The following is a 12561-nucleotide window of genomic DNA, read 5'->3' as shown; positions in this document are numbered from 1 at the left end:
AAAGATGGCCTAAAATGAAACCTTGTGGTACTCCACTAGAAATGGGTGATGAGGGAAAAAAAAGAAAAGCTACTAGTGTTAGCAGAAATTGTGCTGGATAAATACGTTTGTAATCAGATAATAATGTCAGTGAGTTTGATTTTAGTACAAATATGAAGATTTCAGACCCTTATTTCTTCAAGAGCACTACAGAGTTTGTTTTTTGCGTACATCCTAATACTTACCCGTTGAATAGATAACTATCTTTTTGGACTAAATTATGTATTCATTGTTAATGATACACTTACCCATACTGTGATTTTTACACTGTGTATTCTGTTTGAACTGTTCTGGTATTGATGCTGCTTTGCAAAACTGGGCTATTTGCACAATTTAATACTGCCCAATACTATTATAATGTTACTGCTACCTCACAGCTACTTTTGCTTGTATTTTTTTCACCTTATTTATCATAGCATCAATATGCAGATGCGAAATGAATCTCGTACTTGTACAGTGACAATAATGACAACTTCTTTATCCTCATGACCTCAAAAGTTCCAAATGCAGTAAAGCAGGTAATGTTTTATTGTATAGGCTAAATACTGTATGTCTTAATAATAAAATACAAATATATAATTAATTAAGAATATTACTAAAATTGGCATATCTGTTACAAATCACTAGGATACATATTATAATCATAGATAAGAATTCACAATTGAGCCATTGAGCCAAATGAGCCATTGTTTACTACTATTATAAACATTACAAACATTTTTTTTTTTTTACCAAATACTTAACAATTTACTCCTGACAATGTCTTTCAAAACTCAAACAGAATTTTAAATTGGCTCGGCTGTTTTATAACACTTGAAAGAGCCCCTCCAGCTAAGAAATTCATAGTACACGCACCTTTTGCCCTTTAAGCCCCGGGGCTCCATCTTCTCCAGAGCGACCTTTTTTCCCCTGAGGAATGAAACGAAGTCAGGCTTAAGTTGACTAATTTCTTCCACTGACATTTTGCTCACCTTTTGGTGTGCGCCTTTAAATCACTAAAGACAAACAGGGCTGTGACCCATAACCAGAAATTAAATGTTACCTTGACTAAAGTGAAAGTGTAAGGGTTTGTTTGTTTCAAGGCAGGCATTGTTTGAGAAAGACAGATGGAAAAGTGTAATTGGACTCATATCTAAATGTGTGTTACAGACATGCGTGTGAGGGCTGTAAGACACTTGAAGCCATAGGTGGGCATGAGGCGTCTTGTCCACAGGGCCAGGGGTCATCGTCACGAGTTGCACCTGGACAGCGTGTGTCAATTGCTATCCACCAAAAATCACTAGTTTGTGGCCATTAAACTAATGAAAGCAATTATGAGATCCTCCTTGTCTGAGTGTAAGAATTTGAAGAATCTCTCAGAGGAGAAAGCACCTGGTTAATGGCCATGCAGCTGTCTGTCAGCAGCATGATTATCTGCCAGGTCACTGGAAAGCTTGACATTACCTGAGCTGTAGATTATCTGGGAGGAGAGAGAGGGGCTTGGGAGGAAGTTTGCATATGATTGAAAATGTGTGTGTAGGAGTCTAGCATTACTCTGAAATGATGTGTAATATCTGGTGCTCCTTAGTACAGTTCCTCTATCCTCGTGTAACTGACCGTGGCAGGAGGGGTGTGAGATTAATGGTGGCCAAAGGTCCAGTTTTATAGGAAGTGGTGCTCTAAACGTGGTGCCTCTGGTTTCCATGGGGACATCTTATATTACATGAGAAATGCACAATAACTGGCTGAGACTGGGCACAACAAACATATTTCTCTGTGAACAGCAGACCACAGCCTTTGATTATCTTCTCCTGTTGCCATAGGTTTGCTATTAGAATGTGGTACAGGACCACCTGTCAGTTTACTCTCCTTGCGCAAATGTTTGCAAGCAACGCTCAGGAAAAAAGAGCAAGTAATTATCCTGATGGTTCAAAAATGCACAATTACCATTCTTTAAAATATCAGGATCACTTCAGATCTCTCTGCACAAGATTTCAGGAAAATCCCTTCTTCTCACCCATGACACTTCAAAGGAAACTGCACCTTACTTGTGGGAAATTATGAAAAGTTTGAGGCTAAATACTCACCGCAGGCCCGCTTGGTCCCCTCTCTCCTTTCTCACAAGCACATCTCTGAGCCAGAGGGCACTTCAGAAAAAGAGACATGTTTGCTAAGCTGACATGAATCTAATTCTACACCCCCTCACCGAATTACACATTATTGAATGTCAAAAGATTTTCCGATTGTAATGATACTTACTCCTTCATCAGCCAAGCCAGTCTGCAAAGAAAACAAAAGATGGTGAATATCTGATTGAATCTGTATTATACCAATATTGCAGTCTGTAATGAGATTTGTTAAGTTGTTGCTTAGTGATGCAGATTAGTTCTGATAATTTAATGCCCCAAAATACATGTCTGTAAAACTATCTAATAGAAACAAAGGTTAGAGGTGGGACCAAGTCACTGGAGCGCGGTTACATGCACACTAATAAACCGATCATTATCTGATTTCTGGAGTTACCTGATTATTCAAGTGGTCATGTAAACAGCATAATCCAATAGGCTTTATCAGATAAAAGCCATTATCAGAAATCAGATAAACACATCTAGCTTTTTCCCCAATAGTCAGATTATTCGGTGCATGTATACCCTTTAATCTGGTTTCTTTTGGGTTTTGCTATTTTAGACTCCCACTCCACTACATTTTAGAGGGAAACATTGTACTTTCTATTCCACTACGTTAATCTGACAGCTTTTGTTTCCTTTCAGATAAAGATTTTACATAAAATAATATATTTTTATATTCTCAGTGTTTAAATTGTCACTTTTATTTTATCTTACTTATATGTTAGGTACTTTGTGTGACAAGTTTATATACAATACACTTGTATATTGCACTTTGCAGTACCTTTACTACGAATCTACCCAAAGTATGTAAAATTGGCTCCACATTGATAAACTACACATTAGAATGCTCTCACATGTATTTGTTAATGATAAAACAAACAGTATTGTAAGAATATAAGCTGTCAGCATGTTGAGTGCTTTATTTTGGAAATATATGACTTGCGTACTTTTCGAGGTTTTTCAAGGATATGAGTACCTACTGTAACAGGAAGTTTGAGTTTTATGTCATGTACTTGAGGAGAAATCCAACTGAAGGACTGAATCATGTAAGCCAGGTTTTTCTGATTATCAGATTATTGAAGTGCATGTAAACGCGTCAAATCGGATTATTACCATTACCTGATTATTCCCAGTTATCTGATTATTGTGCGCATGTAAACGTGCTCAGTGATTTCCAAGTCACAAGTAAGTCTTAAGTCTTTGCACTTAAGTCCTGAATCAAGACAGTCCCGAGTTAAGTCCTAAATCCTAAACTTTGAGTGTGGAGTCCTTAACAAGTCACAAGTCCTCTCAGCAAATGTTATGTAATTTTAACAACAGAGTAATACTGTATCTAATCTACAGAGTCAGGAATAAAATAATAAAATAAATAATTAATTTAAAAAAATAAATAATTAAAATTCTGTATTAATTTGCTTAAACAAGTTTTCTCAAAAGTTGGTAGGTAAGGTATCAAGTATATATAAGTCAAAAGGCTCAAGTCTGTAAAGTTGCAAATCTTATTTGATTTTGTCAATTCATTAATTTTCTGTAACCGCTTATCCTGTTGGGGGTCACAGAGGGGCTAGAGCCTATACCAGCTGATAGTGGGTGAGAGTCAGGGTGCACCCTGGACAGGCTGCCAGACTATTGCAGAGCTGTCACATAGAGACAGAAAACCATTCACACCTACAGCCAATTTAGAGTCACTAGTTAATTTAACTTGAGTGTCTTCGTCTGTGGGAGGAAACCGGAGAACCTGGAGAAAAGCCAAGCTGACATGGGGAGAACATGCAAATTCCACACAGAAGGGCTCCCCCACCCTGAGTTTGAACCCCCCACCTCAGGAACCCTCTTGCTGTGAGGTGACGATGCTAATCACTGTACCACTGTTTCGCCCTGTCAAGTCGAGTCTAAATTCATCAAATTTGTGATTCAATTTTAACTCAAGTCCATGTCCTGTGACTCGAGTCCTCACCTCTTGTGTAGGCACTTGAACGTGAAAGAAGAAAAACTGATGTAGACACATAAAATTCCTGAATAAAACATTCAGAACAACTTCTTCTTAAGCTCTTTGAGATGATGAGTTATAGTGACGGTGTTATGAATAGATGACTAAATTCAAGTCATGTGTTACTGTATATAGAAATTCTAGGAATCCTGGGAGATCATGCAGATGACAGACAGTATTTCTGTAAAGCTGTGTAAAAAGCTTCAAATTCTTTCATTTGTTTCTCCAGAGCATTGTCATCATTCCATCTCTATATGAATACCTGAACAAGCCCGTCCATGTGTCAACTGTGAAAAGATCCCTGTTCAAAGCAAATACATCACTTTTCTTCTCAGTGGTGTCTGCTGAAAGATGGGGTGTTATACTCACAATCTCAGTGACGATTTTTTCAACAATGTCTTCATCCTGTAAATTATGGAGGAAGCGGGAGGCCGGGGAGCTGGCGAGTAGGCGGAGCTGGGCTACATTGGCTGGCTCTTTGGCCGTCCGAGTGATACCCAAAGAGAAGAATTTGATGCCCTGGTTCTTAGCATCAGCAACAGCAGAGAAAATGTCAGGGTTCCTCGGGTGGGAAATACCATCAGTGAGCAGCACGGCTACTTTGATGCTGCCAGGGCTGGATTCCTCCAGGTAGATCCTGGTCATGTTAGTAATGGCATAGGTGGTGTAGGTGCCATGCCCGATGTAGATGATGGGAGATATACGGGTTTTGAAGTTCTCTGTGCCTTTCCAGTCTCTGAAGGTTTGCTCTGTGATAACATGACTGCTGTATTGCAACAGAGCTACTCTGAAGCTCAAGCTGCGGCCGGTCTGCAGCCGTGCCCCCTGGAGTCTGTCCACCACATTCATGGTGAACTGTTTTTCCTGCTCATGATTGTCCTTGGCGCTCTCGGAGCTGTCCAGAAGGAAGGAGAGTTCCAAGCTACAGTCCTCATCTAGGATGGCTGTGTGCACACAAAACAGGATGAAGGACTTGCTATTGACAATATAACATGCTTTTAAAGTGTTACGTTTACTGACTGATTTCATTTTAATTTAAGTTGATGCTTTTTTCTTTTACCAATCTGTAAATCTTCACACAATGCTGCAGACTAGTGAGACATGCGCAGTTCATGAATACAATAGCGAGGCAACATGATGCTGAATTTATTGCACCAAATACTGTTTTAAGAATAAGAATAAAAGTATTTTCATTCACTTATTTTTCATTCATTGCTAATCCTACCTTGTCCGTCATGAATATTTGCAGCCTGAAGTTTGACCCTAGATTTCTTGTTACTTTTCCTCTCTTCATATAAGTCTTGGGCCCAGATGCTGGTCAGCGCTGTGACCAGCAGCACCAGTGTAGAGGAGGGGAACATCCTCGTCCCAGCTGTGGAGAAAAAAAGCAACAACAAAAATCAAAATCAATTTTACTGTCCACAAAAGTAGTTTCTACATCAAATCAGGGTGCAAAAGTTTTTGCATCCAAATATTTTATCTGCTAAGTTTCAAAACATTTGTTGTAAAAGTGGAGTATATCCTTAAAACAACTGAACAATTGTCTTCACATCAACTCACAGTCAAACCTCCTTTAGATATGCAGCAATTTCTAATATTTCAAAAGCAGCCCAAAATGCAGACTTGAAAAAGGTAGCAGGACCAGCAGAGGACCGGATTGCACAGTGAGCTCCAGTTAGCTCATTGATTAAACAGCAGCAGCAGCAGTGTCAGTCATTCTGTGGAGCAGAGAGTGAGAGACCTCGAAACAGGAACTCCTCCTTTATAAGGAGCCACCCACAGACCAGATCCCACTGAGCCATGCCAAGACTCCCGCTCTGCCCTCAGGGCAGGGGAACCGGGGTGTGTTTCCAACAGTTGTTGTGTATCAAGTAAAGAGGATTGTAGATATAAAAGTTTATTAGTGGAAACTCATTCTTAAACATCATAGACTTATCATATTGTGTGTTTTGCTTGTTTTTATTGATGAGTTACAGAACATTTTAACTGCCAGATAATAGATAGATTAGCTGCTTAATTCTGCTTATTATCACACAGTATTTACTGTGAGAGGATGAAATGCATGTGATGATGTATGAGACTGAGTTTTGTGAGGTGAGCCTTGGATAATATTGTTTTAAGCAGCTTGTTTCATCTTTAGCGAGCAGAGATGAGTGGGATAGCTATAAATACAATCTGATAATAGAATCAACAGTATTTTTTTTAAAATCTCACTCATTTTACATCTGGTATTTAAGTCAGAAAATTGCAACAATAAAATGGAATGACAGCCATTTTTAAGAGGTGATATAAAAAGTGGCACTGATGCCAGCATAAATTCCACAGGTATAGGGGCGTTTTAAAGTTTAGAGGCCCTAATGGCAAAGGCCTGGTCACCTTTGGTCTCCACCCGGACTTTAAATGACCGTGCCTGAGGACAAAAGGATTAAGGGTCAGGGATTTTCTCCGGGGATTATAAAATCACTAAGCAATGGTGCTAGAAAATTAAACCCTGTTGTTTTAATTAAGAAACAATGGATTATCACAGTATTTTCAAATGAAACCTCGGCCATATTCGGTGCACTATTTACCTTTTGTGGGCCATTGTGATTTGTTTCATTTCATTATGCTCTTGTGAAAAGGGGGCTGGAACCAGTGGGTGAGTGACATGCAATATTTCTTAATAACTGGAAGCCGTAGGTGGTACTTCACCTTCCACACCCTAAAAATGACCATTCACTAGTGGAGGTGACCTTTTAGCGTACTCCTCCTGGTGTAGTGATGCCGCTGGTCCTGTGCGGACTGGCTGAGGATTCATGGCTGCCTGCTGTGCTTGAGGTGAAGAAGCTTTGTATTGCAAAGCTCCAGGCAAGAAGTAATTAGAGTGAGAGAGACTCTCTGACACAAAGGAATGTTACACTGAATGATGGCTTGGCAAAATCCACACTGTCACTGTGCTCTGTGATGAATGACATCCATTCATGGCGTTCCCATACGCTGCAGCAACACTTGTAAGTTGCGGAAATTACTGTAAAGTGTGGTTGTCTTAAATGTGCATCCATCACTGAGTGAATGCTTTTGTTTATGTTCCCCATTATGATACGGGTCATTATAGAAGCTTAGAGATGTGTGCAAACTGAACACTTCAAACCTGTGATAAAACATGCCTGTACTGAAGAGACAATTACTGTGACAATATTTCACATTCACAGTGAAGTGGGGAAATAATTTGCATATGGACCAGCTGATTAAAAATGATATACTTATATATACTCATATGTAAAGAAGATTGTGAATGGTAAACATGGATTAAAGTAGTTTAGTTTAAAGAAACATGAAATATTTTTTTAAAACAAAATGGTGATTGTTATACAGAATAAAGTTCTTTGTTTGTTCAATGAATGTTGTGATTGCATCAAAATGACAGCAAATAAGCGGTGTCATTTTTATTATATTACTCAGAGTCTGTCAATAGGTTTGCTCAGTAGTAACCAGTAAATAGTTAGGATATCTTTAATTTTACTGTGTCTTCTTAACATAAAACATTGTGGGTCAGGGTAGTGAACTAAAGATCAGTGTATCCCGGAGGGTTATAGCTCTGTGTTGGAGAAGTATGGATACACCTTCATTACAAATGTGGGTTTGAGAACTAGCAAACTATATTGGCTTGGAAAGGCTAACATACATTGCTAAAGGCAAGCAAAAGGACATTTTTCATCTCTGGGAACCATATATGAACATTATGGAGAAGCAGGAAACCTAAACTTTACCTGAATGGAAACAAGAACCAAGAATGTGAAAGCTGTATTTATTTGGTTCGACATGGATGTGTACTTATTGGTACAGCTCTACAATTGTATATTTTAATTCAAACTGATGCAAAGTGAATGTGAATGTGTGGGTATGAATGAGTCAGTCTGTGTCTATTGTTCTATTGTGTATGTAAATAAAAAATACTAATAAAAACATTGAAAAAAACTGACCGGCCAAATCTTAAAGAAAAGTGGAAATGAAATATCCATGACCTTGTGCTGAATGACATGGTTAACAAGCTCTAATGATATGCTTTAAAGATAACCTACTTTTTAGTTTCTTGAATGTTTTAGCTATTTTCCATCATTACAACCTTCACATGAAGTCTAATTATAAAATTATGTTAATTATGCATTGTGAGCAGTTTTGTGACGATATTGCATGAGAGAGGGGTTAAAGGAACACAGCAACTGCACACTCTGGCCCTCTGTAACAGAGGAGCTGAATATACAGGTTATGAAATCCACTGTATTTTGCGTTCATTACTTACTCATTATTTTATTTTGAGTGACTGGGGGGTTTTACTTACCACATTCATGGTCATGTAAATCTTTCATGAAATAAACACTGCTGCAGTATCAAAATGCAGCATTAGGGCAGCGGAGGAAATCCCACTAGACGGCTGTGTGCTGCCCTCTTTCGGTGAACGAGAGGACAACACGGCGGACCACGCATGTTCACGCTTTGCATGGGTTTAGCAGTTCGTGTTTGCTTGGGATATAGCTGTGTACATCCATCTTAAACTTTGTTGCAGGGCGGTGCTGCAGACTTTTAAGCCTGGGATCGACCTTCAGTGGGAGACATGCGGCTCTTTCTTTGACTGACTGAATACACCTTTCAAACATCTACCGACTGTCAGCGTTGTGCTTCCTTTGGCTTGACTTTTAACGCATGCTCAGTGGGTCAGGCCTCAAATTGACCATAAAGTTACTCTATTCATTTGCAATCAAAGGGATTTATATTCAGTGGAAGCAGCTATAAGACATAAGTAGTTATTGGTTATATTGCTACTAAAAGCAGACAATGTAGCTCCTGACCTGGTGCATTGTTTCCAAGCAATGACCATCCAGGTAACTCTGTACAAGTCACTGCTTGTTAGTTTTCAGCCTATTTGTGTTGTTGATTTGATGTATCATATTCATACTAGTGTTTGGTCTCATTGAGATGTTTTGATTTCTCAGTTGGAATTGCTGCTGTCATATATTAAGGCACTTTTAACATGTTGCCATTATTGGTGCTTTTTCTGTCATTGTCATTGAAGCAGGGGTTAGGCTGCCCCTGCTGCTTAGGCAGCACTGACCAGCAACTGGTTAGTGGCTGTGATTAGTGCTGTGGTGGATGTCCAGTTTGATCAAGGCCTGCCTCCTATTCTCAACGTGCTGGCCAGTAAAGCAGGCTGCTGCTGGAGGTGGTTGGGTTCCTGGGGTCAGGATTACTCACTGGGCTCAGTTTAGATGCAATAATGTATTAAATATCTGGCAAAATATACAAATTATACAAGATAAGAAGTGTTTTCAAGGAGCAAAAGCAAAACTAGTACCTAATAGAGTAACAATAGGAGTAAGATAAGTAAAATGAGTTACTAAAAATGAACTAAAATGGTGAAAAAAGTAGACCGCACCTGATAATCAGTGTTATATTGTATAAGATGAAGAGAAACTGTAGCAGGTGTGGTACTTCACACTCTCAATTATTTTTGTCTGCACTCACATTTTCATACATGCACATCATGATGATTGATTGTTGTACGTGCCGAATACCTTCTGGTTTGTTTGGCGACGCTGGTGTTGGCAGGACTGTGTTGGTTATGGAGCTGATCAACAATGTGGCCAAGGCCCAAGGTGGTTACTCTGTATTTGCTGGAGCGGTAGAGCGTACCTGTGAGGGAAATTACTTGTACCATGAAATGATCGAGTCTGGTGTCATCACATGAAGGACATCACCTCAAAGGTGTGAGTTGCATTTATTTATTAAAAGACAATTTTGTGTTTTTGACTCCGGTACTTCACCACAGCATGTAACGTTGTTTTGATGAATCCACATTGAACTACTCAGTGTGAACTTATGCTAAACTCCCCTGGTGACTCCAGTCTTCATCTTCTCAGGTGATGCTGGTGTACAGTCAAATGAATGTGCCTATAGGTTGCCAGAGTTGCTCTCACAGGTCTTCTTATTGCTGAATACTTCCATTATCAGGAGGGACAGGATGTACTTTTCTTTCAACATCCCAATCCCAAACAGACTTTCATTATTTGTAGATGTCATCAACAAAATAACACTCGTCATGTAAACACATCTTGCGTCTGAATATTTGTGTCATTGTCCTTTAGATGTCTGCCCTGTTGGGTTGTATCCCCTCTGCTGTGGGTTACCAGCCCAGCTTGGCCGCTGACATGGGGACAGTGCAGGAGAGAATTACTACCACCAAGTGAGAAGACACATGATGCTAATTACACATCAGCACCTGATTATTCATACTCACTTTGCTCATTTTGTTACAGGCTATTTAAATACCTATGATGCCTTAACTGACCCTGCTCCTGCCACAACTTTTACTCAGTTAGATGCAACAACTGTGCTGTCCTATGCTATTGCTGAGCTTGGTATTTATCCTGCTGTGGACCCTCTGGATTCTACCTCCTGCATCATGGACCCCAACATTATTGGGTCTGAACACTACGATGTTGCTTGTGACGTGCAGAAGATTCTCCAGGCAAGCTTGTGCTTTTTTAGGACTGCAGATCATAGCAGGACATCATTGCTATCCTGGGAATAGATAAGCCGACTGTAGTATGCGCTTGTAAAATCCAGCGTTTCTTGTCACAACCCTTTTAACAAAGGTTAAAACATTTATAAATGGGATTTAATGTAATGTATGTTTGATGGTTATGGTTATTCTTTTCTCTCTTCCAGGTGAATATGATGCCCTGTCTGAGCAAGCTTTCTACATGGTGGGCCCCATTGAAGAAGTAATCCAAAAGGCTCAGAAACTGGCAGAGGAGCATTCTTAAGGTTTTTATGAGATTAACATGTATACAGTGTAATTTCTATTTAAGGAACTTCTAACATGTCATGCTAAGTATGTTGTATTGTAGTTCAATTTGTCTGGGACTGTGAAAATTCATACATTCTTAGCGATATGCTTTGTTTTAATAAAAACATTGGTAAGAGAACATAACACTTACATAATGCTTAAAATTAGCCAATCATGTGTCGAAGCTTCTTATTTAACTCCCTTTCTTGAATAAGGAGGTTGGTGCTGTGTTCTTTGAAGGCTTCAAAATCCTGTAAAATAATGGGAGATATGTTGAGCACATTCTCTTGCCTATATGGGCAATTGTCAATCACACTTTTCAATATTGCAGTTTTCAACAAACCTTTTTCAGCTTCCCATATTTTGTTGTGGATTCATCAAGAGCAGACTGGAGAGACTTCACCTTGACGTCTGCATTGACAGCTTCTGCTTCCTTTTCAAACCTGAAGTAAGGTCAGCAACAAATATAGTCAAGGTTTACACTTGTTATCCTTCAGAATTTTTCTTAAAGTACTATTGTGTTGTTGATGCACAGTTTACCTGTCCTCTGCTTTAGCCCGGGCTTTTTTGTCTTTTTTCCATTTCATCTCCAGTTGCTGGATTTCCTCTTGTTTCTCCTGTATGTAAGAGCAAAGTGTGTGTACATGAAGTAAATTGGTTCATCTGTGCAGAACATTGAATTCAATGAAGAGAACAAATACCCTTTTCAGTCACCTGTATTACTTTCCCTCTTTCCATAGACAGACACAATAATTTGTCCTTCTCCTGGATGAGGCTTGAAATGCTTTCTCGCATGTTGGTTTCCTTCAAAGCATGCTCTTCTTCAGCCCTTTGTAGCTTCAACTTAAGGTCTGATTGTGGAAAGAAAGTCACAAGTTTATACATGCTTGTACTTTGTAAAACTTTAAAGAATCAAAACATGCTGATTACCTACCGTTGCACATCTCTGCAGCATCTTTTTGTTGTTGTTGAGCTTCATGCAATTGATTAAGTAGCAATGTGTTCTTGGCTTGATGCTGGGTTGTTTGTTCCAGGAATTTTGACTGGCATCCAGCTAATTTCTCCCTTTAAAGATCAATGTAAAATACAGCAAAGATATTGAGTTGAGAATAAAAGATAAAACCGAAAATACTCACATTATAAAAGCTGAAACCAGAGGATGTTTGACAGTTTTACAGGGTAAATTACTCATAAAAAGAAAACGCTATCAAAATTGCTGTTGATTAATTTTCTCAACCGACAAATCGACCATCCAGCACTACTGATAACTGAGAGTAGTTCTTCCTTTTACCGATATTCCTTTTCCTTGTTTGTGTATTTCTCTGTCAGCTGTTTGATGTCTTGCATCAGTTTTTGAACAAACATTTCTTTATCTTGTAAATTTTGGGAGAAGAGCGTGTCATTTTCTGACTGCAGCTGTTCGTTTTCCAGCTTTAACTGGGCATTCTGATTTTTGTACTCGTCCATGAAAGCAATAATTGCTTGATTGTTGGCAGCTAAATCCATAAATCTCTTCTCCAATAGCTCTGCTTTCTTTCTTTCGTCGTCCAGTTCTTTCTGGCAGTTTGTTACTCGGGCCTCTAGCTCCGTATTGATTT

At 39.1% G+C, this 12561-nt stretch overlaps 2 protein-coding genes and 1 pseudogene across 2 annotated transcripts; 1 reads left to right on the top strand and 2 right to left on the bottom strand.

Moving 5' to 3' along the window:
• Positions 1-2093: 2093 nt before the first annotated feature.
• Positions 2094-5873, bottom strand: LOC126393480 (collagen alpha-1(XXVIII) chain-like). Its single transcript, XM_050049668.1, has 5 exons — positions 5698-5873; positions 5363-5509; positions 4507-5081; positions 2278-2298; positions 2094-2165 (listed from the first exon to the last, which is right to left on the bottom strand). The coding sequence occupies exons 2-5, from the start codon at positions 5496-5498 to the stop codon at positions 2094-2096; spliced, it is 804 nt and encodes a 267-aa protein (XP_049905625.1). The 5' UTR covers positions 5499-5509; positions 5698-5873.
• Positions 5874-9878: 4005 nt separating this feature from the next.
• Positions 9879-10940, top strand: LOC126392703 (ATP synthase subunit beta, mitochondrial-like; annotated as a pseudogene).
• zgc:172182 (coiled-coil domain-containing protein 89) lies at positions 10854-12556 on the bottom strand (the record flags this gene model as incomplete). Its single annotated transcript, XM_050049666.1, has 6 exons — positions 10854-11214; positions 11307-11406; positions 11504-11580; positions 11678-11814; positions 11898-12028; positions 12255-12556. Coding segments are annotated over 6 exons (834 nt in total), but the record flags the coding sequence as incomplete, so codon positions are not given.
• Between the last annotated feature and the right edge of the window lie 5 nt (positions 12557-12561).

The sequence above is a fragment of the Epinephelus moara genome, chromosome 7 (assembly GCF_006386435.1).
Source record: "Epinephelus moara isolate mb chromosome 7, YSFRI_EMoa_1.0, whole genome shotgun sequence".
Lineage (NCBI taxonomy): Eukaryota > Metazoa > Chordata > Actinopteri > Perciformes > Serranidae > Epinephelus > Epinephelus moara.
Note: the sequence above shows the minus strand (reverse complement) of the source record. Positions and strands in the feature narration are given on the sequence as shown.